Source organism: Camelus dromedarius, chromosome 1 (genome assembly GCF_036321535.1).
Source record: "Camelus dromedarius isolate mCamDro1 chromosome 1, mCamDro1.pat, whole genome shotgun sequence".
NCBI classification, from domain to species: domain Eukaryota; kingdom Metazoa; phylum Chordata; class Mammalia; order Artiodactyla; family Camelidae; genus Camelus; species Camelus dromedarius.
The window spans coordinates 77,731,501-77,755,055 of NC_087436.1; the positions used below are offsets into that span (position 1 = coordinate 77,731,501).

The 23,555-nt window shown below is 38.1% G+C and overlaps 1 protein-coding gene across 1 annotated transcript in view; it reads right to left on the bottom strand.

Annotated features, from left to right (window-relative positions):
* Positions 1-23,555, bottom strand: part of PRKG2 (protein kinase cGMP-dependent 2) — a 93,738-nt gene that overhangs the window by 64,464 nt on the left and 5,719 nt on the right. Inside the window, exon 2 of the mRNA XM_031432712.2 lies at positions 19,240-19,713. Within this exon, the coding sequence (XP_031288572.1) occupies positions 19,240-19,700 (461 nt within the window). The 5' untranslated portion in view covers positions 19,701-19,713. The remainder of the gene's footprint in view (positions 1-19,239; positions 19,714-23,555) is intronic.

Here is a 23,555-nt window from a genome sequence, read left to right on the forward strand (position 1 = left end):
TTTTCAGCTTCTAGCGTCTTTCTTCTGCAGTCCACACTATACCATACTATCAGATTAATCATGGTTAAAAAAACAAAACAAAACTGACTTCACCCTGATCTCAGTCTTCATCCACGAAAACCAACAATTCAATCAATTAATATATACTGAGAAAATACTTTTGCAAGGTGTTCTTCTCACTGCAAGGGGTAGAACTGTGAACAACACCAAAAAGCTCCAGCTTTCATGGGTCCTTCATGCTAGTGTAACATTCCAGCAAGTGTTTCTTCAATGCCCACATATCCCAATTTTCTGAAATATGTTCCAAGAAGCACTGTCCTTTTATAAACAAAAGTGTGCTGAACTTAAACAATTTTGGAAATTCACCATGCACACTTACAAGGTTCAAAGAAATCTTGCAGTAAACAAATTCGTTTAAACCAATGTTTCTCAAACCTCAACGTCTTTTTCTTTCTTTTTTTATTTTGTTGGCTTAACTTTTATCAGCATCCCATGGAAGTACTGTGAAAACCCTTTTGCCCCTAGAAGAAAATCAACATCCCACAATCTGGTACTCTCCACTTCCCACCACGTGCCTCCACTCTACCTGTCTAGTACTTACTTTCAAAAACAAATTCTTTGTTATAAATAGACCGGTATCCTTGTGGTCTCCCATGCCTGCCAGCTTTACCTTCAGGCTTGGTACATGTTTTCTTCTTGAACTTAACTGAGTTATTCTCCCCTCAACCTATGCAAACATTGCACATCTACCAAGAAACCCCTTATAACCTAGTCAACCTTGCCCGGATACTGTTGCTCACACAATTCTTTTATTCTACTCTGAACTCCTTCCTAGAGTACTTGTTTTCATGTCCATTCAATTCAACATATTTAACAAGAATTTACTTAAGAGCATAGAAATTAATTAAGCATGGTCCATGGCCTCAGAGAGTTCCCAGATCCTCTTAACTTAGTTTAGTGTATAAACATATGGTAATAGTCTACTATTAGAAAAGAGTTCTCCCTATGAGTTTTTCTCCAAAGTAAACTATAAATTCTTAGAGGAGTAGGTCTTGTCTTGAATTTTCTGTTTAATAAGTTGCATACAGCAGCAATTAAGAGTAAGAACTTTGCAACTCCTCCTACAACTATGATAGGCCAGCTATTAAAAGCACAACTCTCCCTGCTCACACAAAACAACTATAAAAGCTAATTAAAATATATATTAATAAATCTTTTTGAAAGCCCTGGAGACCTATAAACATAGCAACAGCTTGACAAACGATGGTCAACAAGAGAACATGAACTTGACATTCACCTCTGCTTTTCCCTTCAAGGCATTTACTGATTTATAGGCAGCACTGAGCAGAGTTTTGGCAGTCTCAAAGGTTGAGAAGACACAAGTCAGTGTTCAAGACACCATGAAAGAGGGACCCTGATAAACACCCAGGGTTTCAGATAGAACATCTAAAGGGCTGTAATGTAGAAGTAAAGACTAACCAAAAACAGGCAAAAAAAAACCAAAAATCAGTCTTAAAAGAAAAAGTTCCTATTTTGGCTAAAATGATTTGTCCCTTCTTAACCGCCTGCCAGAAGCAAAGGGAAATATTTTCTGTAGGATGTTAACAAAATCCAGGACTCAAATTTTCTCTACAATTTTTCCGTAAGGAGTATCTGGTATGAAATCAAAAATTGCCAGATATCTTTTCAGGAGAAAAGATTCAATTACTGAAGACCAAGAGAAAAAGAAGACAATAGAAACATAACAATAGTAGATCAAAAAACTGTACATATCAGGCACAAAGTTTAATATAACTATAATGGGTTTATAAAAATCAGGGATAAAACGGAAGACGTCAGCAGAGAAAATGAATCTTATTTAAAAATCAAATAGAGATTCTAGAATTGAAGCATACACTATCTGAAGCTTGGAACTCAATAGGTGGGTTTAAAATATGATAAGACATAGCTGAAAAAAAAGATTAGAAACTCAATACTGGCAGGTGGACTATATTCAGATAGAAGATTGGAGAGAACCTAGGATAGAAAACAGAAAACCAAAACCGAAACAAAACAAAACATAGGAGACATATAAGGCATGATAGAGAAGTTGAGCATATCTGTAATCTGGACCCCTGAAGAAAGGGAAAGAATTGAAACAATATATGAAGGTATCACACTCAAGAATTTTCTTAAAGCAGTGAAAACACATCAAGTCATAGACAATGTGCACAACCACCTCCAAACAAAATATATACAAAGAAAACCATATTTAGTCCCATCATAGCCAAATTACTGAAAACCAAATACAAAGAGAAAAATCTATAAAGCAGCTGGAGAAAAGAGACATATTACCTTAAAATGACCAACAATAGGATTGATTAAACTCTTCAACAGAAATAATAAAAACCAGAAGACAGTGGAACACCTTCAAAGTGCTTCAGAGTGCCTATTTCAGTATCTTTCCCCAGTGAAAAGAGCCTTCAAAAATGAAAGCAAAATGAACACATTTTCAAAACATTATTCCATTGGCAACAGACTTAACAGAGAAGGAAAATGATCCCGGATGGAAACTAGTAGATGTTAGAAGAAAGAAAGAGCAATGGGAAAGAAAGAGCAAAAGTAAATACGGGGGTGACTAAAGGAAGCTCACCTTTATAAAAAAAAGTAATAACAATATCTTGTAGAGTTTGAAATATGTGATAAATAAAACGTATGAAAAGAATAGCCAAAATTGGATGGTCAGAAAATGGAATTAATATAATTCAAGGTCTAGGAATTGATAAAAGCATTCATCTATATTAGAAATTGAATAAATTAAGTATGCATGTGATAATTTAGGGTAACCCCTAAAGGTTGGCAGCTTAACTAGAAAGCTAACAGAAGAGAAAGTAGAATAAAAATACATACTTAACTAATTCAAGAAAGTGGAAAGTAGAGAAAAAAGGAACTAAAAAAAGTGGAACAAATAAGAAACAAATAGTAAGATGTTAGGAGTTAAACCCAAATATTCTGTATTTACAGTAAAGATAAATGTATTAGATATCCCAATTAAGAGACCAGATTGTCAGACTGATTAAATAAATAAATAAATAAATAAATAAATAAATAAATAAATAAATAAGGAAATACCAAGTGTGTGTAGCTTATAAAAGGTATGCTGTAAAGATAATGATATAGGAATTTCAAAGTAAAAAGGCAGAAAAAGACACATATTTAAACACCAATCACAGGCATACCTCAGAGATACTGTGGGTTCATTCCAGACCACCACAAAATAAATATCGCAATAAACCAACTCAATTCACACAATTCTTTTGGTTTCTCAGTGCATATAAGTGTTATTTTTACATTATACTGTAGACTATTAAGGTTGCAACAGCATTATTGTCTAAAAAAGCAACGTACATATCTTAATTTAAAAATACTTTCTTGCTACAAAATGTTAACCATCACCTGAGCCTTCAACGAGTCATGGTAGTAACATCAAAGATCTCTGATCACATATCATCGTAACAACGGTAATAATAATGAAAAAGTTTAAAATACTGTGAGAATTACCAAAATGTGACACAGAGACAATAAAATAAGGTATGCTGTGTAAAGAAAATTTTCCTTGATACAGGAAAGTAAACTTTAATGAAAGACATTATTTCCAGAAATGAAGAGGAATATTTTATATTCTAGATGTCTATGCACCTAATTAGATACCATCAAACTGACAAAAAAAACTGACAAAATTAAAAGAAGATATAGACAAATCCACGATCATCTGGGAGATTTAACACATCTCTCCAAGTAACTAATAGAGCAAGCAGACAAAAGTTAGTTAGAAAATAGAAGATTTACACACTTGATTATCACACTTCACTTAATCTCATGATCTAATTGATATTTTAAAAGACTGTATTCAACAAATTCAGAATACACCTTCTTTTCAAGTACACATGGAGCTTTCATGAAAACTGACCATGCAGGGACCATAAAGCAAATCTAACAAATTTCACAGGAACAAATAATACATAGAATATTCTTTGAATACAATAGAAGCTAAAAATTTAAGCTAGAAATCAATAACAAAATCAATAACAAAAATAATCAGAAAATCCTCAAATGTTTGAGAACTGAGCAATACATTTCTAAACAGCCTGCTGATGAAAGAAAGATTAAATCATAGAGAAGTCAGATAATATTCTGAAATAAATAATGAATATGTGATATATCAAAACTTGTAGGATGCAGTTAAATCAATAGGGAGAGGAAAACCTGCAGTATTAAATAGATATATTACAAAACAAAACAGATGAAAAATAAATGACTTAAGTGTCCATCTGAAAAGAATAATTGGGCTCAAAAAAAGGGAAAAGGAAATAATAAAATGGAAGCAAAAAGTAATAACACAGAAAATAAAAGTGCAATGAAGACAATCAAGACAACCCAAAACAGTTTATTTGAAAAGACTAAGAGAAATGATAAATTCACAGCAAATGGGGGTGGGAGATGGTAGGGAGAAAGAATAATTACCAACGTTCGAAATGATAAGGGAGACATCACTATAGATATTACAGATATGAAAAAAGTGGATAATATTTAATAACTATTTTTAAAATTTAGATTAAATTAAAAATTCATAGAAAAATACAGCATACCAAATCTGACATGAGAAAAAAAATAGAAAACCTGATTAGCAATAAACAAAATAAAAAATAAAAACTATCCCACAAAGAAAATTCTAGACCTAAGTGACATCATTAAGTTTTCCAAACATTTAAGGAAAAACTATTGTTAATCTGATATAATATTTTCCAGAAAATAGAAAAAAGAAAAATTTCCCAACTGATAGTGCCAGAATAGCATATTAATAAAAACACATATTACAAGAAAGAAAAATTGAAGGTTAACACTCCTAATTAAGATAGGTACAAAAGTCAAAAACAAACAAGTATGTAAAATAAGTTTTCTAGATCAGACTGAAAATTAATTACTATAATTAATCACATGAAAAAAATTAAGAGAAAAATACATAGCAAAATCCTATAGGATAAGGAAAAAGTATTTAATAAAATTAAAGACCTGTATACAAGTTTTAATTTTAAAATCACTTAGTAAATCAGGGATAGAGGGGAATTTCCTTAATCTAAAAATCTATAAAATAAAACAAAAATAGAAAGTATCATGTCACATGTGAAATACTGAAAGCTTTCCTCCAGATGTCAGAAATGGGACACTTCAATGCTGAGTAAGAACTCTGAGCAAAATTTAATAAAATGAGAAAAAAAGAAATAAAAGAAAAAATATACCAAAGATATAAACACATTTTAGAAATAAAATGGCCATTTTTTCCAAAAGACATGGTTCTGTAAGTAGAAAAATTCATATAATGTACAGCTAAAAACTATCAAAATTAATAAGTGATTTCAATAATCTCACTGGATTCAAGGTCAATAAGCATTCAATTGCATTCCTATATCACAGCATCAAATTAAAATGAAAATTTTTAAAAGACATCATTTTAAAAGATCAAAAACATCAACTATATAAGATTATATCTAACAAAAATGTGTAAGACCGCTACACAGAAAAGTACAAAATATTAAGAGAAATAACAAATATCTAAATAAATGGAGGCCTATAGCATGGTCGTGAATGGGAAGACTACATTTTTTAATGATTCTATTCAAATTGATTCGGTTCAATGAAATCTCAATAAACATTCTAATAAAAATTGTTTTGATGAAAATTGACAAGCTAACTCTAAAATACTTAGTCATAAGAAGGCCCAAGAATAGCCATCACAGCACTGGAGAACAATAAAATTGAAGACTTAAAGTAATGGGTATCAAGAATTATTATTAATCAAAATAATTGAGAGACTATACTGCTGGCACAAGGATGGACAAAAAAACCTTTGAACAGAAAGTTCAAAAATCACCCCAAACATACATAGATATTTGATTTATGACAACAGTTATACTATAGAGCTAGGAGGGAAAGCCGACATCGTAGGAAATACACACATTAAAAAGTGCTCACCCTTGTTAATTATCAAGGAAAAGCAAACCAAAACCACAATGAGGTACAACAACATACCCGCCAGAATGGCTCAGATAAATAGGACTGACAATGCTAAATGCCAGTGAGGATGGAGAGTAACAAAATTCACACCTTGCCAGTGGGCAATGTATACGTTTTTCAAACATTTTGGAAAATAATGTAGCAATCTATATTAAATGTGAACTTAGATAAAATGTACTATTCATACATTATGCCGTACACCAGAAATTGACACAACATTGTAAACTGACTATACTTCAATAAAAAATAGTAAAAAAAAATCGCTGAACTCCAGAATCAACCAAATATCCATCAATAGTAGAACTGATAAATTGTTGCACAGTCATATAACAAACACCATAAAGCAATGATAATTCATGAACCATTGCCAAATACAATATCATAAATGACTCTCACTATGTAAACTAAAGAAGTCAGACTGTAGAGTCCGTACTCTATAATTCTATTAACATAAAGTTCAAATATATGCAATAATAATTTATGATAATGCCAGTGCAGATGGTGGCTACCTTTGAAGTAGATAATAGGGAAGGACTGGAAGGGAGCAGAAAGGGCTTCTGAGGTGCTGCTAACGTTCTGTTTCCTGATCTGTTTGGTGGTTACATGGGCGTGTTCACTTTATGATTTGTGTACTTCTATTAAAAATTCATTTGAAATAAATGTGTATATGGCTTTGGAGGCAGAAGATCCTAGGTTCAAATCCCAGCTTTGCTACTTCCCAGCTGTGTGACCTTGGTCAAGTCACTTAACCTTTCTGAACCTCAGGTCTTTCCTCTGTGAATAGAGCATAGTAATCATACTTACTATATAGGAATACTATGCACATGAACTAAGATAAGGTGCCAATACATAATAAATTGCAGTAATTGTAGTAGGTGGCAATGGTAGTATTTATAGCATGCTTTTCGTGGGGAAGAGTGGGATGGGAAAAGTTCTAGAAACCATGGAGAAACAAAAAGGCACTGCCAAGACCCTCTGCTCAGTGTAAAGTTCCTCCAGTAGGGCTGGATCTCGAATTTCTGTCCATCAGTGGCAGCATCCATTGGTAATCCTTTCATAATCCTTTTATACCCCCAACTTACGTAATCAACATTCTTTGAAGCAATAAATTCTTGTCCTCTAAGTTGCTTCAGGAAGTTTAATTTGTCAAAGTCTGCTGACAGTTCTTGTTAAGCTGGGTCCTCAATCTTCCTTCTCTGGTCCTGTTTCCTAGAGGCCTGTGTTCTCACTGTTTTTGCCTGTGTCTTGCAAACTTCTTTGCACAAGGCTCAGTGTAAAGCAGGGACCAAAAGCCTCCAGTTTACTTCTCAACTATCAAGAATTTCTTGTGAGCACAGAGGCCAAGGCAACTTCACTTGTGCAGCATTTCATAGCTTAATTATAGACCCAAATAGAAAGCATATTGTAAGACATATTTGTCAAGGGCCCAAGATCTAAAAGCTGGAATGCCAGGGATTCCTGGAATCTGGAATGCCAGTATTGAATTTCTAAATCTGCCACTAAGGAACTGTGGAACCCTGGGCAAGTCACTTAATCTCCAGTTGTCTCAGTTGTAAAAAGATTATAATCATAGTCCATAGGTCAAAGGATTTCCAAGAGAATTAATTAACAATATAGAGCACAAAGAGCATGGCCTGGAACATAAAATACATTACGTAAGGGATAGGTGTACTATTATAGGTCAGCAAGTTACCAGCAACTTAAAAACCTTTGAGTTAAAACAACTCTGAAAACTCTATCCTTGAGAGTTTATTTATTCAGAGAGACTCCTTCACACTGTAGGTAAAACTCCTGACAGTCCAGGCCCCCTCCCTGTCCAGCCTCCCCATGCTCGGAGTACCCCAGGCCCACGGTACTGCTTGCAGGCCCCCAAGTGCGGCAGGCCACTTCATCTCCAGGCCCTCCATTCCTCCTCAAAATTCAGCTCAAGGCCGTCTCTCCAATGGCTCTTTCCCTGATGCCACCAAGCAGTCTGCTACCTCCTTCTTTTGGACATCCATCTCTTAGAAGATCAGTCATACAAGACTGTAATACATTTTAATTTCCTGAAAGGGATCTTCAAGGATGATCTTCAAGGGTGTGCCTACCCTTTCTTCATCCTCTTACCTAAAATCCAGAATTGTCCCTGGCACATAGTAGGGACTCTACAAAATTAATGCTAAATGACATTCAAATTATTTCCTAGTTTAACAATGATGGCTATGGAGACAAGAGGGGAGGTGGGAAACACCAGTCACCTAGGAAGCAGGCACAGGTAATAAGCAGGACAAGCATCTCTTTATTTCCTTCTCTCTCAATATTTTGAGTAATAAACCAAAAAGAAAAAAAAAGCTAAAAAATGCATGTTTATAGTTTGAGAAACTAGCGTGAGAAAGATGAGGTCCTTCTGTAGGTAATCGGAAAATGAGCGTAACTCTCTCCTGTCGACTCTCTTACCCTATTGCCCGTGTAATTAAGTACAGTTGTAATTTGATCATGTTTACTGTTACTTCATGCTTACAACAAACATTTCACCCTCCCTTTCTTAAATGTGTGCAGATGATCCAATTCCCAGGAGCCTCAAAGAACAGAGTTTCATAATGAAATGTTGAAAACAAGCAAAGCTTACGGGGAAGCTAATCTGACACACACAATGATATGCATAATCATCACTATGCTGCATGGTAATTAGGTAGAAATGGTAAATAGTTTTCTTACATGTCTGTAATGAGCATCGCTCTCAGATTGTCAAACTGAGTATTTCGGGAATCAGCTGCAGGGACGCCTGTTCCTATAACAAAATGGTTCTCTCTCAATCATCACTGCACATTACAATTGTCGAGGGACCTTCTCTAAATCCTGACACCCAGGGCCCTCAGTTCAAACTGATTTAATCAGACTCCCTGGGGTTGGACCAGGGCCTCCGTATTTTTTAATACTCCCCTGGTGATTACAATGTGCACTTAAGGTTAAGAATCACAGCTGCAAACAAGAAAACACAAGGGAGTTTGAAGCTGTCCTTTCCCTCTATATTCCCACAGCTCTGGGAACAAGTCTCCCTTGAAGGCTCATCAAATAATCAATCAACTACTATTAAGTAATTAATGATTGATTAATCAACAATAATCAGATGAATGTTCATCACAAGACTCTGCTATATCTTATTCTCCTTTACAAGATGACAAATTACTACAGAAAAGGGAAAATCATTACTGTTCTTCCTTCCAGCATCCTTTATGGCACCTGAAACAGCCTGGCACTTAGGGGCATACTGTCAAGTCAGCCCCAGGACTCAACACTTTTTTTTTTTCAATTGTTATAAAATACATAACATAAACTTTTTAAGTGCTCAGTTCAGTGGCATTAAGTATACTCCCATTATTTCGCATCTATCCCCACCATCCATCTCCAGAACTTATCTCATATTCCCAAACTAAAACTCTGTACCCAATAAACAATGACTCCCCATTCCCCGCTCCTCCCAGCCCCTGGAAGCTTCCATTCTACCTTATGTCTCTAGGAATTTGACTGCTCCAGGTACCTAATATAAATGGTAATAATACTCATTTGAATCTTATTTCACATAGCATGATGTCCTCAAGGTTCATTCACATTGCAGCATGAAAAAGGAAAGGATTTCCCTCCTTTTTAAGGCAGATTAATACCTCATTTTGTGTATATACTGTATTGTGTTTATCCATTCTTCCATCAATGGGCATTTGGATTGTTTCCACCCTTTGGTTCTTGTGAATATGCTTCATGTAAAGACTCTGGACTTTTGATGTATGGCTTTACATATCCAGTGTGGCCAACATTCTTAGAGAAAATCTCACACCAGAGAGGCAGAAGGGCCTGGTATGGTGTGCAGAATTCTAAGATGGCCCCATGATCTCCACCCAGCTAGTGTCACACTGTTACATAATCCCATCCTTTTGACTGGAGATGGAACCTGGGACTTGCTCCTTGCCAGCAGAACATGGTAACCGTGATGGGAGGGTCACCCAGTGCATGTTATATAAGGTCTCATCTTAGCAACAATACAGAGATTCTCCAGCTTGCCCTGAAGAAGTAAGTTGCCGTGTTCTGAGAGGGCCTACGATGGGGACATATGGCAGGGAACTCTGGGCAGAACTCTAGGAGCTGACAGCAGCCCCTAACTGACAGCCAGCAAGAAAATGGGGACCTCAGTTCTACCACCACGAGCAACTGAATTCTGCCAGCAATCATTTGAGCTTAGAGGAGGACCTCTTCTACTAGAAAGCTCTAGAAAGGAACACAGCCTGTCGACACCTTGACTGCAGCCCTGTGAAGCCCTGAGCAGATGACCAAAACAGCTTCAGCCAGACCTGACCCACAGAAAAGCTGAGATAACAAATATGTGATGTTCTAAGCTGCTAAGTTTGTGGTAACGTGTTATGGAACAATAGAAAACTAATATCTGGGTTTCCCTGAGTTTCTACTCCTGAGAAATATCAAGTAGTATCTTCTCCTGCTCACTTTTTACCTCCCTTTTTCTCATCTCATCTGGAGAGAAGAGACCGGAAGCTATAGATCTTTCTTTCCTTATTTCCCAGAGCTTACTTATAAACCCCAAAAAGACTACCAAAGCTGATGCTTGGACTTTACCAATTAAAATTAATTTTTCGTAACAAACTCCTGGAAGGACTAAAAGGAAACTGAGAGTTCCTGATCACTCACACTTTAATACGAATTTTCTACATAAGATTTTTCTGGCCATTATTGGCCATAGCTCTCAAAAAATAAAAACAAAAACAAAACAAAACAAAACAAAACAAAGCAAACAAACAAAACCTGTCAAACCAGACTGCACTGAAAAATCTACAACTAACAAATGCTTCTAAGGAAAGTCAGATGGAGGGGAGCAAATCACCTTAAAATAAGACTTTAAAGAAAGAAAACAGGTTTAATTAAAGGACAATTACAACAAATTTCTCTTTCACAGAGAAGGTACTTCCACAGCTTAAAAACTGAAAAGCTTTTCCTTGGCTTCAGATTTTTTTACCCCTTCTTGAGAATTCAAGTGCAGTTTAAACCCTAGAAAAAGTCAGGTGACCAGAGCTGAGCCAGCTGCTCACGCTTTGGAAGGAAAAGGGAGGCTCCCTGGAACCTGATGCCTCAGGCAAGGTCAGGGACGATGCTTCCCTCTGATCTGACAAGCAAGGAGAAAAGGCCACTGTCTTCTCAGTCAGACTATTTCTACTCCACTCTTTCCTAGGAATCTAGCAGGGGAAAATGGGCAGTGTCCAGAATGGCATGAAATGCGTGGGAGAAAGAAAAATGGGTCCAGAAAGAGCAGCCCATTTCAGAGGACGTTCTGAAGATGTAAGAGAGGAGAGCTGAAGGCTTTGCCCAGGCCCCCAGGACAGCGGTTCAAAGCCAGCACTGCTCAGTCACCTGGAGTAACTTATCTGGAGGCAAGCAGATCCACGAACTACTATAAACATTCTATAAATTAGTAAGCTAGCGGGCAAAATCAGACATGTTATGATTAAGTGGCAGCTATCTTGGTCTCCAGATGAGGCTACACAGCGTTAGGCACTACTGATTAGCACCATGGACCAGTTACTCAGGCTTGGTAAGCCTCGGGTAGTAATACTTAGCCGGCAGGTTGTTGTGAAAACAAATGAGGTTACTCTAAATAGGTCATAGCGCAGTGCGCCTGGCTTATAATAGGTACTCCAAATTGGTACTGATGGCTATTGACTAGTCTAATGCTGAGACTGGAGGAAAACTGGGGGCAAATAAAATAAAAGTATAAAGGAAGAAAATTAGATAGGGAGGAGACAGAAAGAAATACAGAAAATAAAAGGAAGAAAACAAAATTAAAGAATTGAATATTCAGTAACTATTTGTTAAGCTAAATGTGTTAATCTGATGGGGTAAAGGGAATCTTTCCAGCCAAGGCTATTGGGACAAAAATTGCTGTGGTTTTTGTGTAGTATAAAAATATCACAGAATATGCTATAACTCAGGAATGGAGATCACTGGGCGGGGGAAGGGTGGCTCTGAGTCAGCTGGGCACTGACAATAAGCACTTAGATATCTGATTCTTTACAATTAGCCCTCAAGTCCTAAGTGTTTCCTGAGGCTTAATTACGCATTTCCCCTGACAGCTAGCAACTGACAGACTGGAAGGTGTGAGGTTAAAGTGAGAAGCAGCAGAGGGTTGCTATACACCAAGCAGGTGATTTGAGAGGTTGAGAGAGGGTCCAGGTGGGGTGCAAAGTGAGAAGAGCCCAGGCCCTTTGGCATCTAAAGAGAAAGAAGAAAAAAGCAGGGGTAGGAAGTGACGAAGCTGGGTACTAGGGTACAGGAAGTCTTCTCTGAGATGGCAAGGCAGCTACCACTGAATTCTAGGCTTCAACTCCTCCATGCTCCTTACCTGTCCTTTTTTTTTTGAAGTTTAACAGCACTGCCCATCCCAGCCCCAACCAGCTCTAAGGGGAGCCATCCACTTCGCACATCGGGGTAGAGAACACCCTCTTGACATTCGGCAGACTCAGCTTGGAAACCTGGTTCAGTGGACGACCTTGTACAAGCTGTTGAATGCTCCTGAGCTTTCATTTCACCTCCGGGCCAAGGTTAAAGTAACACCTACCTCATTAGGCAAGTGTCCAGGCTCCATGGGATAATAGATGGAAAACAACAGAGCAAACAACTTGGTTTTCTCACTGCATCCCTGTGTAGCTAGCTCTGATCTGCATGTCTAATGCACATTACTGCTATAAAACATAACCTCTGTTTTCAGACATTCTGGCATCTTTCACCAGACACATCACCCAGCTCCCTTTACCCAAAATTTCAGGCTATCAGGTCACCACACAAGTGGACTTTCCTCTTCCTCCATCTTTTATACGGGGAGCTTCACTTTTTTGCTTTTCTCAAGACCCCAGGTTAAGGAATAGTATTTACAAGCATATGCATGAGGTTTTTAACTATTCATCTGATAAAGAGTCTGTACATGCACTCTCAGTAATCTTTAATAATCTTTCTAAGTAAAATCTACATAAAGAACGTCTCATACAGTAACATCTAAGTCACTGTTTCATGGAATTAAAAGATTTCTTTCCCTCCCACTCTCAGCAAAATTTTCCTCTACTGCAAAGTGGTAACAGTGCAGCACTTTCTGAAAGCACAGTTTTCAGGGAGAAATAGCAATAGCCGGGAGCTGTTTGTAACTATAGGGAAAAAATAGAAACATATCTATTTCTAATTATATATTTATTTTTTACAAGGCTTCCCAACTAAGGTATAAAGAATCCTCCTCTAATTTTCGTTTTGGTATAGTGGTATATTGGAGTTGTTAAAAGAGACTTTAGGTAGCAGAAGTCCTGGTTTTGAATCCCGGTTCCAACATTACAACCTTAGGCAAGGTATTTAATTCTGCATGCCTCGGTTTCCTTCTACATAAAACGATACGTAAGAATCACAACTTTTACAGTTGTGATGGTAGTAATATCTATCTCACAAGTCTGGTGTGAGGATTAAATGATCCAACGTTTGGGAGGCATTCAGAGTGGTCAGTGATGTACAAATTTGTTATTATTACTACTGTCTTTTTACTCCAGAGAAACACTCCTGCTCGATAAAGAAGCTGCATTCCTATAATGCACATTCAAACGTGCAGTGCTGCTTTCGAAAGGAAGCCCCAATAATAACAAATATCCTCTTCCTCACTGCTGTTCCACATCTTGTTTAAATGGTTGACTCACTAACGCTTTCCACTTTTACCTATTCTGCTCCTGGGGTGGGAGTGACAAACGAGACTAATTGTCCTTCCTAAAACTACAGTCAACTTCTGAAGTCAGCCGACAAGTCTTTGTTTTCTCTTCCCTTTTCACAGAAGAACAATACTTTCAAATGATAGTTTAGGCGTTCTTCGTGAAAGGCAGTCGTACCAGCAACTTGCCAGATGTCTCTGATTAATTCGCCTGTGTTCCACCAGACATTCTGCACGAGCTTGTAATTTTGCTCTGCCGGGGCTGAAGTTTGCTAAACAATGTCTGCATCAACAGAAAATTTAATTTCAGTAAGAGGTCTGACCTTGGGATGCCTGGTTGTCCTGGTGTTCGAGGCAGGTCAGATGTGGACAGAAATGAGATCTGAGCTCTTTCTCACTCTCCTTTGCCACTGATGCTCAGTTGTCAGCCTTGAGAACCACTGTACTTACTTGGGAACCTATTCATCCATTCGTGCCCCTCCACCTACATCAGTCTGTACGGTCAGATGGATCAAACCCATTCTCTGTGTCCTCTTCACACAGGTCTGAGCTCTGAGGATCCAGCACTTGGTGAACATTGATGCAATGGGTAAGCTCTGCTCAACTCTGCTCGGAAGAAGCCAGGAAGCACACTGTTCTTCCTCCCAATCAACAGAGCATGTCAAAATAAAGCAGACTGGTGGCCAAACCAATCTGACTTGAGGCCTTTGATCTTTGTGGTTGTTTTAAGAACTCTAGTGTAGGCAGATAGGGTAGGGGTGGCTGGAGGAGGAGAATCAGACATAACTTGCTTGACATAAGAGAAGCCATTTTAAAGCTAAACCATTTTCCAATCTAAGCCTGACCACAGTGCTTGTCCTTGACCAGGCCAGGGAAATCACCATATCAGAGACAATAAATCAGTTGTAAAGACTCCAAGTTCTAGTCCGAAGCACATCCTTGAGCTATTTTGCAGAAGCCAAATCTCCGTCAAGCACCCAACAACCAGACTAACTGGAACCTAAGAAATGATGTTGCTGACCTTTGCCGACCCTCAAGATTTCAATCGAGAGCTGGGACTCTGTCGATCTTTGCCCCAATTCTATGCTGAATTCTCCTCTGCTCAAGCCCCTTCATAAATACGCATGTACGCTTAGCTGAAAACTTCTCCAGTTTTGCTGTTTGAGGAGATACTGCTTTGGGAAATATCCCCAGTGTTCTCCTTACTTGCTGCAAGTAATAAATTCATCCTTCCCCCACTCTTTGGCTTGGTTGTGTCTTTTGGCTTGACACCCCCAAGAGGCAAATCCAGTTTTCAGGAAACACTAGGACTGTAGAGGGAAAACACTGGTTTCAAAGTCAAGAATCTTGGATTTTAATCTTAGCTCTTGCCACTCACCATGGCATATTCCGCAACTCCCCAGCACCTGTTTCTTCACTTCTCCAGTAAGGGGCATAGTTGGCGGTGGGGCATGGCAGGGGAGGGAGGCATGAAACAATCTCTAAAGTTCCTCCAGCTCTAAAATCTTCTGATAGTCACCACAATAAGTTGAAATCAGAGATCAGAGTATCTGCTATACTGTAATGCTCTGACTCATCCTGATTTACGATACTTCAGTAAGGCTGAGGACCTGTAATAAAACACGCTACGTGCCCACACAGTCGTAGGCTTCTGAAGATCTGAAATGGTCAGTGGGCACAAAGCCAAGTCCCTACAAAAGGCTACGATAGACTGCAGGTTCAGGGCTGCTGAGGACTGATCCCACACTGTGCCCATGTCATCTGACAGGCTCATTCTCATTTTCTGAGACTTTGTTCTAATACTGAACACAGGTCTTATTTTGCCTACAAAGCTTTCCCAAATTTCACTAGGTCATAATTCCCATCTCAGGAGATAGTAGTTACAGTCAAAAACACATAATCTAGAACTGCAATATCCAATAGAGTGGTCATTGGACACATGTGGCTGTATAATTGTAAAACAAATTGAAATTAAAAATTCAATTCCTCAGTGGCACAAGCCCCATTTCCAGAGTTCAACAGCCACATTTTGCTATTGGCTACAATACTGGACCACACAGATTATAGAACATTTCCATCACTGCTGAAAGTTCCCTTGGACAGCACTGAGTTATTCTAAAGCCTGATCTTACAAAGTAGATCCTTGCATTTTGCAAAAGGCAAATTTCAAGAGTTCTCTGATGCATTAGAGCGTAAGTCTCTCTGTATAAAACAGGGAGGTGCAACTATACCATTTAAGCTACCCTCTCAGACCCTGCAAGTACACTTGCAGGGTACAAGACAGCCAAGACGGCATGAGCGGGCTGCCTGGCAGTCTGAGAGGTTCACTTGCCATTCACAAGACATTTGAGCACAGAAACCTTAGCGAACTCACAGACAGCTGTGGCATAGGTCTTAGAGTCTCTCATGAATTACTGGATCTGAATCCTCAAATTCCAAATCTATCATCCCCCCAAATGTTATTCTCAGCTGTCGGTCAGTACTTCATTTCTCCCTAATGTTGTTGACTGCAGGGAGGCTGGGAGTCTCTCCTCACTTCCCTGCTCACTGTTAAGTCCTCATCTGAGATACCCTTTTTGACAAAAAGTCTAAGAAGCCATTCAATGGCTTTCTGATGCAGTGTGGAGGGGAGGCCTTATCCAAAATGCAGTTGACATGTGTTAGTAGAAATAAATATAGTCATAAACAAGTAAATCATGAGAACCTAGAAATAAATGAAGGTGCCATTTTGACTGATATTTAAATTCTCTAATATTTAACAGGAACTGCTTGGAAAAGTAGCCAAATCAATGGATACTGTCCAGCATCCTTTTATCAGTGAATGGTGCCCTCATCTTTTCTAAAGTTCTAACTTCTAGAAACTTGTTTCTTACAAAATTCGTGAAGACTGTATAAAAGATGAATTAAAACATTCTAACTTTACTTATGGCTTTTCTCTAAAACTGGAACTATGTGAAAATGGTAAGTGAATTGTAATATTGAGCACGTTCAAAGAACCGGAAAATTTTAAATCTCTGAACTGATGATGTTAGCTACCTACATTTAGCCAGTTATTCCAGACTTAAGGGGAAAGACATTTTATAAGGGAGACTGCAAGGAAAACTGAGACATATTGTATATATGTATATGTAGTTTAATCACTTTGCTGTACACCAGAAACTAACACAACATTGTAAATCAACTATACTTCAATTTACAAAAAAACACTTCCAATTAAGCTGTGACATGTCTTCAATTGTAAGGAACATCCCAATATCAGAAATGTTGGAATGTGAAAAAACAAAGAGTGGTTCCCATATTTTTACTTAATTTTTCAATTCAGAACCGAAAGGTCTATGAAAGCATTAAGAGGAATATGAGGGCATAAGTGATCCAATTTGGCCTCTTTAGGACTTAATCACTAAGGAATCAGTTATCCCATTTCTTCGTCTTGTCCTCAGCACAAACCGATACCCATTTGGCTTGACTTTATGATGGATGAGCGGAATCGTTGCCAATTCTTATTCAGGGCCTATAATGTCTTTCCTCTCCCGTGTCCCACTCATGACAGACAGGTGGTTTGGCCCCAGAACTAACTGTTCCCAGCTACTGATTTTCTCTGCCGGGTTATAACAGAGCTAATTTTAAAAATACAGAGTAATGTACTTATCTTGGATTGTTCTGTTACTTCACTCTGGGAGAATGATGTTTTGCCTAAAGATGGACAAAAATCTTTGGAATAAAATAATTAAAAATAATCTTCATTCAAGAGGAGAAGTCTCATAGAAAATGTAGGAAGAGGGTCAAAGATGAATTGCTATTACATTCTCTCACATATCTCTCCTAGATATGCAAACACATTACTACTTGAGAGTTTTTTGTGGGTAAATAATACATTATGCTTATATATGCATATATAGTAATATAATGCATAATATATAGTATTACCATATGTGTGTATATCTCTTACACATCAAAAGAGAACACTATGATGTTTAATTTTTGAAAAACAAGCATAAGTTTGTAAGCAACATTTATAATTTCTGAATTCATACCACTGAAAACAAATAATTATTATTTACACAATAAGAATAGATAAGATCTTTCTAAATCAACTAGTCATAAAATTCTCGGCTTAGAAAAGTCTTCTGAACTCTCATATTAGTCAGATTCTTTCAGCCACAGAGTATTATGACTAATAATCCAGCATGACTTGTTTCCTTAACAAATATTTACTGATCATTTGCTACTTGCCAAGCACTGTCAACAAATTGATGAATTAACCCTCCCTCTACAATCCTGTTGTCAAAAATTAATCATTTATTTAAGTCAGATATTTTATCTTGATTTATGTTACTTGTGTCAGTGAATAAATTAAAAGTTGCTTTAATTTTACTAATCTTGCAGTTTGCAAGAGAGATCCAGGCTCAGCCAAGACATTATCAAGGCAAAAGATCTAACTGCAACTAAGAAATACTCAGTCGTTTAAAAAGAGAACAGAAAAAAAAACTCTAACTCATGATGTTTCCAGTCAATCTTTCCTGATTAGGAAATTAAAATTTCGGCCAGAAAAGAAACATACACATATACAAACACACACACACACACGTAAACACATGCCTGCATAAGAATGTTGTGGTAAATATTTACATGTCTTTTTAAAAATCCTTATTTTTTAAATTATTTCTGGCTTTTAATTGTTCCCTCTTCCCAAGATACTCTTTCCACCTAGTCTATGCTCCTCGTGCTCCTTTGGGTCTCAGTTAAAGGTCACCTCCTCAGCCAGGCTTCCGTGACAAGCCCAGTTCCGTTGCCTCCATCCCCTTCTCTCCCTCTAATCCCAGACACCACTCATTATACTGCTGGGTTCATCATATCTTTTATCTTAATTAATAATTACACAATGTTTACTTGTTTCCATGTATACTATCTCCTCACAAGAAAGGCTCTGTGTCTATTCATTCACTGATTTATACTTAGCATCTAAGACAGTGGCTGGCAGAGCGCAGTGCACGACCGTGGGATGAATGAATGAATTCATCCCCCTTGGAGGCTCAGTCTTGGCCCTTTTTTCACGACACTTGCAGACTAAGTGCTAAGAAGTGGGTTCTGCTATGTTCATAATGGATCGTGATTTGTGTACACCGTTAAGACCACTTCTACAGGAAGAGAGAAGAGCGGACTTTCTGAAACAACCTCTTCCCTCCCCTACAGTTTTCAAAACCATGGAAATGACTTTCATAAACTCAGTTCCTCAGTTATGCAAATCACACATCAAAGTCCAGGAGAAGCACAAACCCTGCTTTAAAAAGAAGTTCTGCTTAAAAGGAGACCCTGCTGCAAAACAAAACCATTCCTGAAGCCCACCACTCTGAAATTCAAAATGGTTAATATGCTCTTTTCCACTGAGGGGGCTCAATTAATGCCACTCTAATGTCTCATTAGATTAAGGCCATCTAAGTCAAAAGGGTGTGGGACCTTCTTACCTGGAGTCCTTTCTGACTCTTGCTTTCTCAAAGGAAAATTCAGGTGGTTTGTTGAGGTCATAGGTTCGGGTGGTTGGCTCAGCGGACACTCCAGCCTTCGCTCCCCTTCGGCTGTGGAGGGAAACCAATCCCGAGGTCTTGCGGTGGACCTCCAGGGGCACTTTATCTGGAGAGGCCTGACACGGGCTTCCTCCCTGCATGTGCACCACATCCTGAAGCTTGTTCAGCTGGATGCACTTGCTCTGGAGCTCCTCTGTGAGCTCTGCGATGGCCACAGTCTGCTTGGACAGCTGCTCCCGCAGCTCCTTCAGATGGTACTCCCGTTCCTGGATCTCAGCATCCTTCCTCCTCAGCTCTCTCTCCAGCTCTGTCACCTTGCTCCGGAGGGCACTGGCAGTGAGGTTCCCAGACTGGCCATCTGGGTTCTTGGAATGTTTGGGTTTCACTGAACCATTTCCCATTTTGCTCAAGGACCTGAAAGAGGGCACAGAATTGTGAATTATGTCATGGAGCTGCACTTCCCAATGGCCCCTACCGCTCGTCTCATGCCACTCTGTTTCATAAATAGAAACACAGGAGGCACCGCTGTTCAATAAGCAATACATTCCCCACACTTCCAGAAGGAAAGCTATGGGATGGATTTCCTTTGTCCCTCTGTGAGGACAAGTTGGCACTTGGTTTCATTCTTCCCTGTCCCTTTGCTGGCACAAACATCACACCTAAGTATTTTGCACAAACGGCCTGCATTACCTGCTGTTCTGTTTGGTTATTCTCTCTGGACAGCTGTCAAAAGCATCACAACAAAACTGCGATGCGGATGTCAGCATGGCAAAGATAAAACGCCAACGAGCAGCTACGGCATCGGAGGCTTGTTAATGTCACAACTCTCACAGCTCCCTGTGCGGCTACACTAAGAAACCGCCCCTGATTTAGAAAATAACACATCTACGTTCCTCAGGAGGAAGAGGCAGAGTTGGTGTTGCTTGATTAGTACGTTTCTCCTGCCCTACGAGCCTATTACATTTGGCTTTTCTGACAATGCTCACTTCTGGATGGCAGTTATTAGAAGGTATAATAGAGGTATGGGGATTCTTCTACACTCTTTACTTCATATCCTAAAGCCAAGACTGTCCAAAAAATAACAACCTAGGGGGCAAGCCTCGATTATTTTCCCATAAAGAAAATCCTCAGTAGACATTCCAAAGTAGTTACTAATCCAGTGAGTCTCAGGATGTGATGTCCAGATCAGGGAGTATGAGGCATCATTTCAGTAGATTCAGAAACATTTCTTAGTTCAATAGTTATGTATTTCAACATTCGTTAGAAATATAAAAAATTGGCATCACAAAATTTTGAGGCTCAGTTAGGTATTTAAGTTTACTGAGTCAATTCAGTGAAAATAAAAAAATAATCTGCAGATAATAAGCACATATGAGCAAAATCAAAAAGAAGAACTTGAATGGGTGAAGTTTGGAAAATACTGCTTTGATTATTATCAAGTTTAAGACTTTTTAGGCTAGCTATTTAAATTTCATACCTTTGCATATGCAATTTTTGAGAGCCATAACCCAAGAAACTTGTAAACTAAGTTTGAATTATCACTCGTTCTCTAATATCTGAAGACATGGATGAAACTTTGAAGTTATAAATCCCACAAATCCTTGCTCCTCTCTCTCTCCAAATTTAAAACTCAGAGAGACATGAAATGCTCAGACTGATCTCACTAGCTCTACCGGAATCATCACCGTGACCTCTACAACAAAGACAAAGACACAAAACAGCCTCTAAGTATCAAATGGATGCAACCAAATAGCCAATCCAGGTCGCCTAAGATGGATGGTACAAACAGAAAATAAATGTACTTATAAAAGTAATCTCGCAATACCCAGACATTCTTCATAGAATGCAGGTTCAAAGTAGTCATTAATAAACATTAGCCTCCAGAGAATCGCCTTAATATGTCACAGAGATGTGGCAGGTTTAACCTGTAAGTTTTTGTTGCCTTGGCACCATTTATTACTCTTATATATTAGGAATATATAAAAAGGTTAAGGAGAAGAAATTCAAAGAAGTGGCCCTGGACACCCTGGTAACCTGATCAAGCTATTCAGAAGACATTCGATTGGGAACTGAGAATAAACTTCAATGAGATTCTGAACGACAGGCAAGAGAAGGGTACCCCCAAAGGTATCTTCAATTAATGTGTGCACAAGTTTCTAACATGCAGCACTGAGACATCTTGTAGACGCACTTTTTTAGTTCATGGACAAGCATTCCTAAGCCAAGGCAAGATAAGGGAGAGGAATGGGCATAGGAAAAGAAATTGCCTTATAAAGAACAAAAGTAAGCACAAAAACTTTAAAATCTAATATTAAACTAACAACTTAATCTTTATTCATAGAGCAATTGCTTACAAAGACCTAACTAAATGCTGTGTACTATGTCAAGGGCATAAATCCATGAATTTGCAGTCAAATTTGACACAGAAAATCATTCTAGCAATCTAAATATGAAAAGGCTTAGAATCATTTTTGCTCTATATATGGTAGTCAAAACATTCTGTACCAACCCAATAATTTTACAAACCTGAAACACAATAAGGTAGAAGATGTTAAATTCTCCCCAAACACCAACTCTTCTCTGGTTTTAGTGAAGTCCGTTTGGAAGCTGTATAAATCTCTTGAGCTATTTAGAATTCCAAAGAGGGGTGAAATGAGAGTAACTAACTCATCTTTCAAGTCACTAATTTAAGATATGTAAGTAAATCACTGAATGGCTCAATACCAAGTCTGATTTCTTAGTTAGTTTAACCATTTCAATTTTGGTGTCCCTCAAGCCAAGGTTTCAAGTGTCTGGCTTCATAAAACCTAATTGGATTCACTTTGTTTCCTGTTTGTATCAGTCACTAAGATGGACAAGCTATTTCTCAAATATGTATTGCTAGTCACAAGCAGAAGCAAACCACAGGGTGTTGCTCTATCAACCTAGCAACTATAGGTTATTAGAATCATTCTTATAATCAAAGGACATGTATGGTAATAAGAAATGAGCTTGGTGATAAGATCAGGATTTTTTTCATATAATTGACATACAGCACTGTGTAAGTTTAAGGTGGACAGCATAATGATGTGACTTACATACATCATGAAACGATGACCACGAGAAGTTTAGTGAACATTTATCCATCATCTTGTCGTGATACACAATTAAAGAAATAGAAAAAATTTTTCCTTGTGATGAGAAATCTTAGGATTTTCACTATTAACAGCTTTCATAAATAACATACAGCAGTGTTCATTTTATTTACCATGTTGTACACTATATGTCTACTATTTATTTATCTTATAACTGGATGTTTGTACTTTTTGCCTGCCTACATCCAATTCCCACCCCCTCTGCCTGATAACCTCAAATCTGATTTCTTTTTCAGTGAGTTTGCTTGTTTGTTTGTTTTTGAAGTAAAATGAAATAATAAGAAATGAGCATGGAAATGAGTTTCTTCTGTACAGCACAGGTAAATTCAATGGCTTGTAGTAACCCATAAAGAAAAAGAACATGAAAAGGAATACATATATGTATATGTATGACTGAAACTTTACACTGTACGCCAGAAATTGACAGAAGATTGTAAACTGACTGTACTTCAATTGAAACGGGGGAAAAAAAAAAGAAATGAGCATGGAGACAAAGATCAGGATTTAACATAAGCAATGGAGTCCAGCCAGGCAGGGTAGGAAAACAATCTCCCCCTTCCCAGCTGCATAATCCTCTATAAATTACTTAGAATCTGAGGTTTTCAAATCTAGAAAGTGGATATAATTATATCCATCATAGAGATTTATCATCAAGAGCGTGTTTGTAAGGCATTCTGTGCACTGTCTGGCATGTAGTAGGCACCAAGTACCTTACAGTACGGGACTGGTGGCTTGGTGTGAGGAAAAGCCCAGAGGGCGTCATTACTGAGTGGAGAAGTCTAGTAGCAAGAGGTTCTTAAAGAGAAAAATTATTGTGAGGGGAGGGGGTGTCCTTACTCTGAATTACAGCTTTCTTTAAGAGACGAAAAAGCCATTCTGGAACAAACAACCTGGAAAACCCTCCCAGTTAAGGGAAGCCCTGCCAAAAGATGGAGACCAGAAGGCGTCATGAACACCCCACCCTCGGATCCAGGACTGCACAGACTCCTCGTCTGTAATTCCCTCATGTAGCCTCTATTTACACATATTTCACTGACACCCTTAAGCCAAAAAGGCCCACTTAATTTTCTTTGAAGGCAACAAAAAAATCATGGTTCACTGTGAAGAAGGTATTCTGCAACT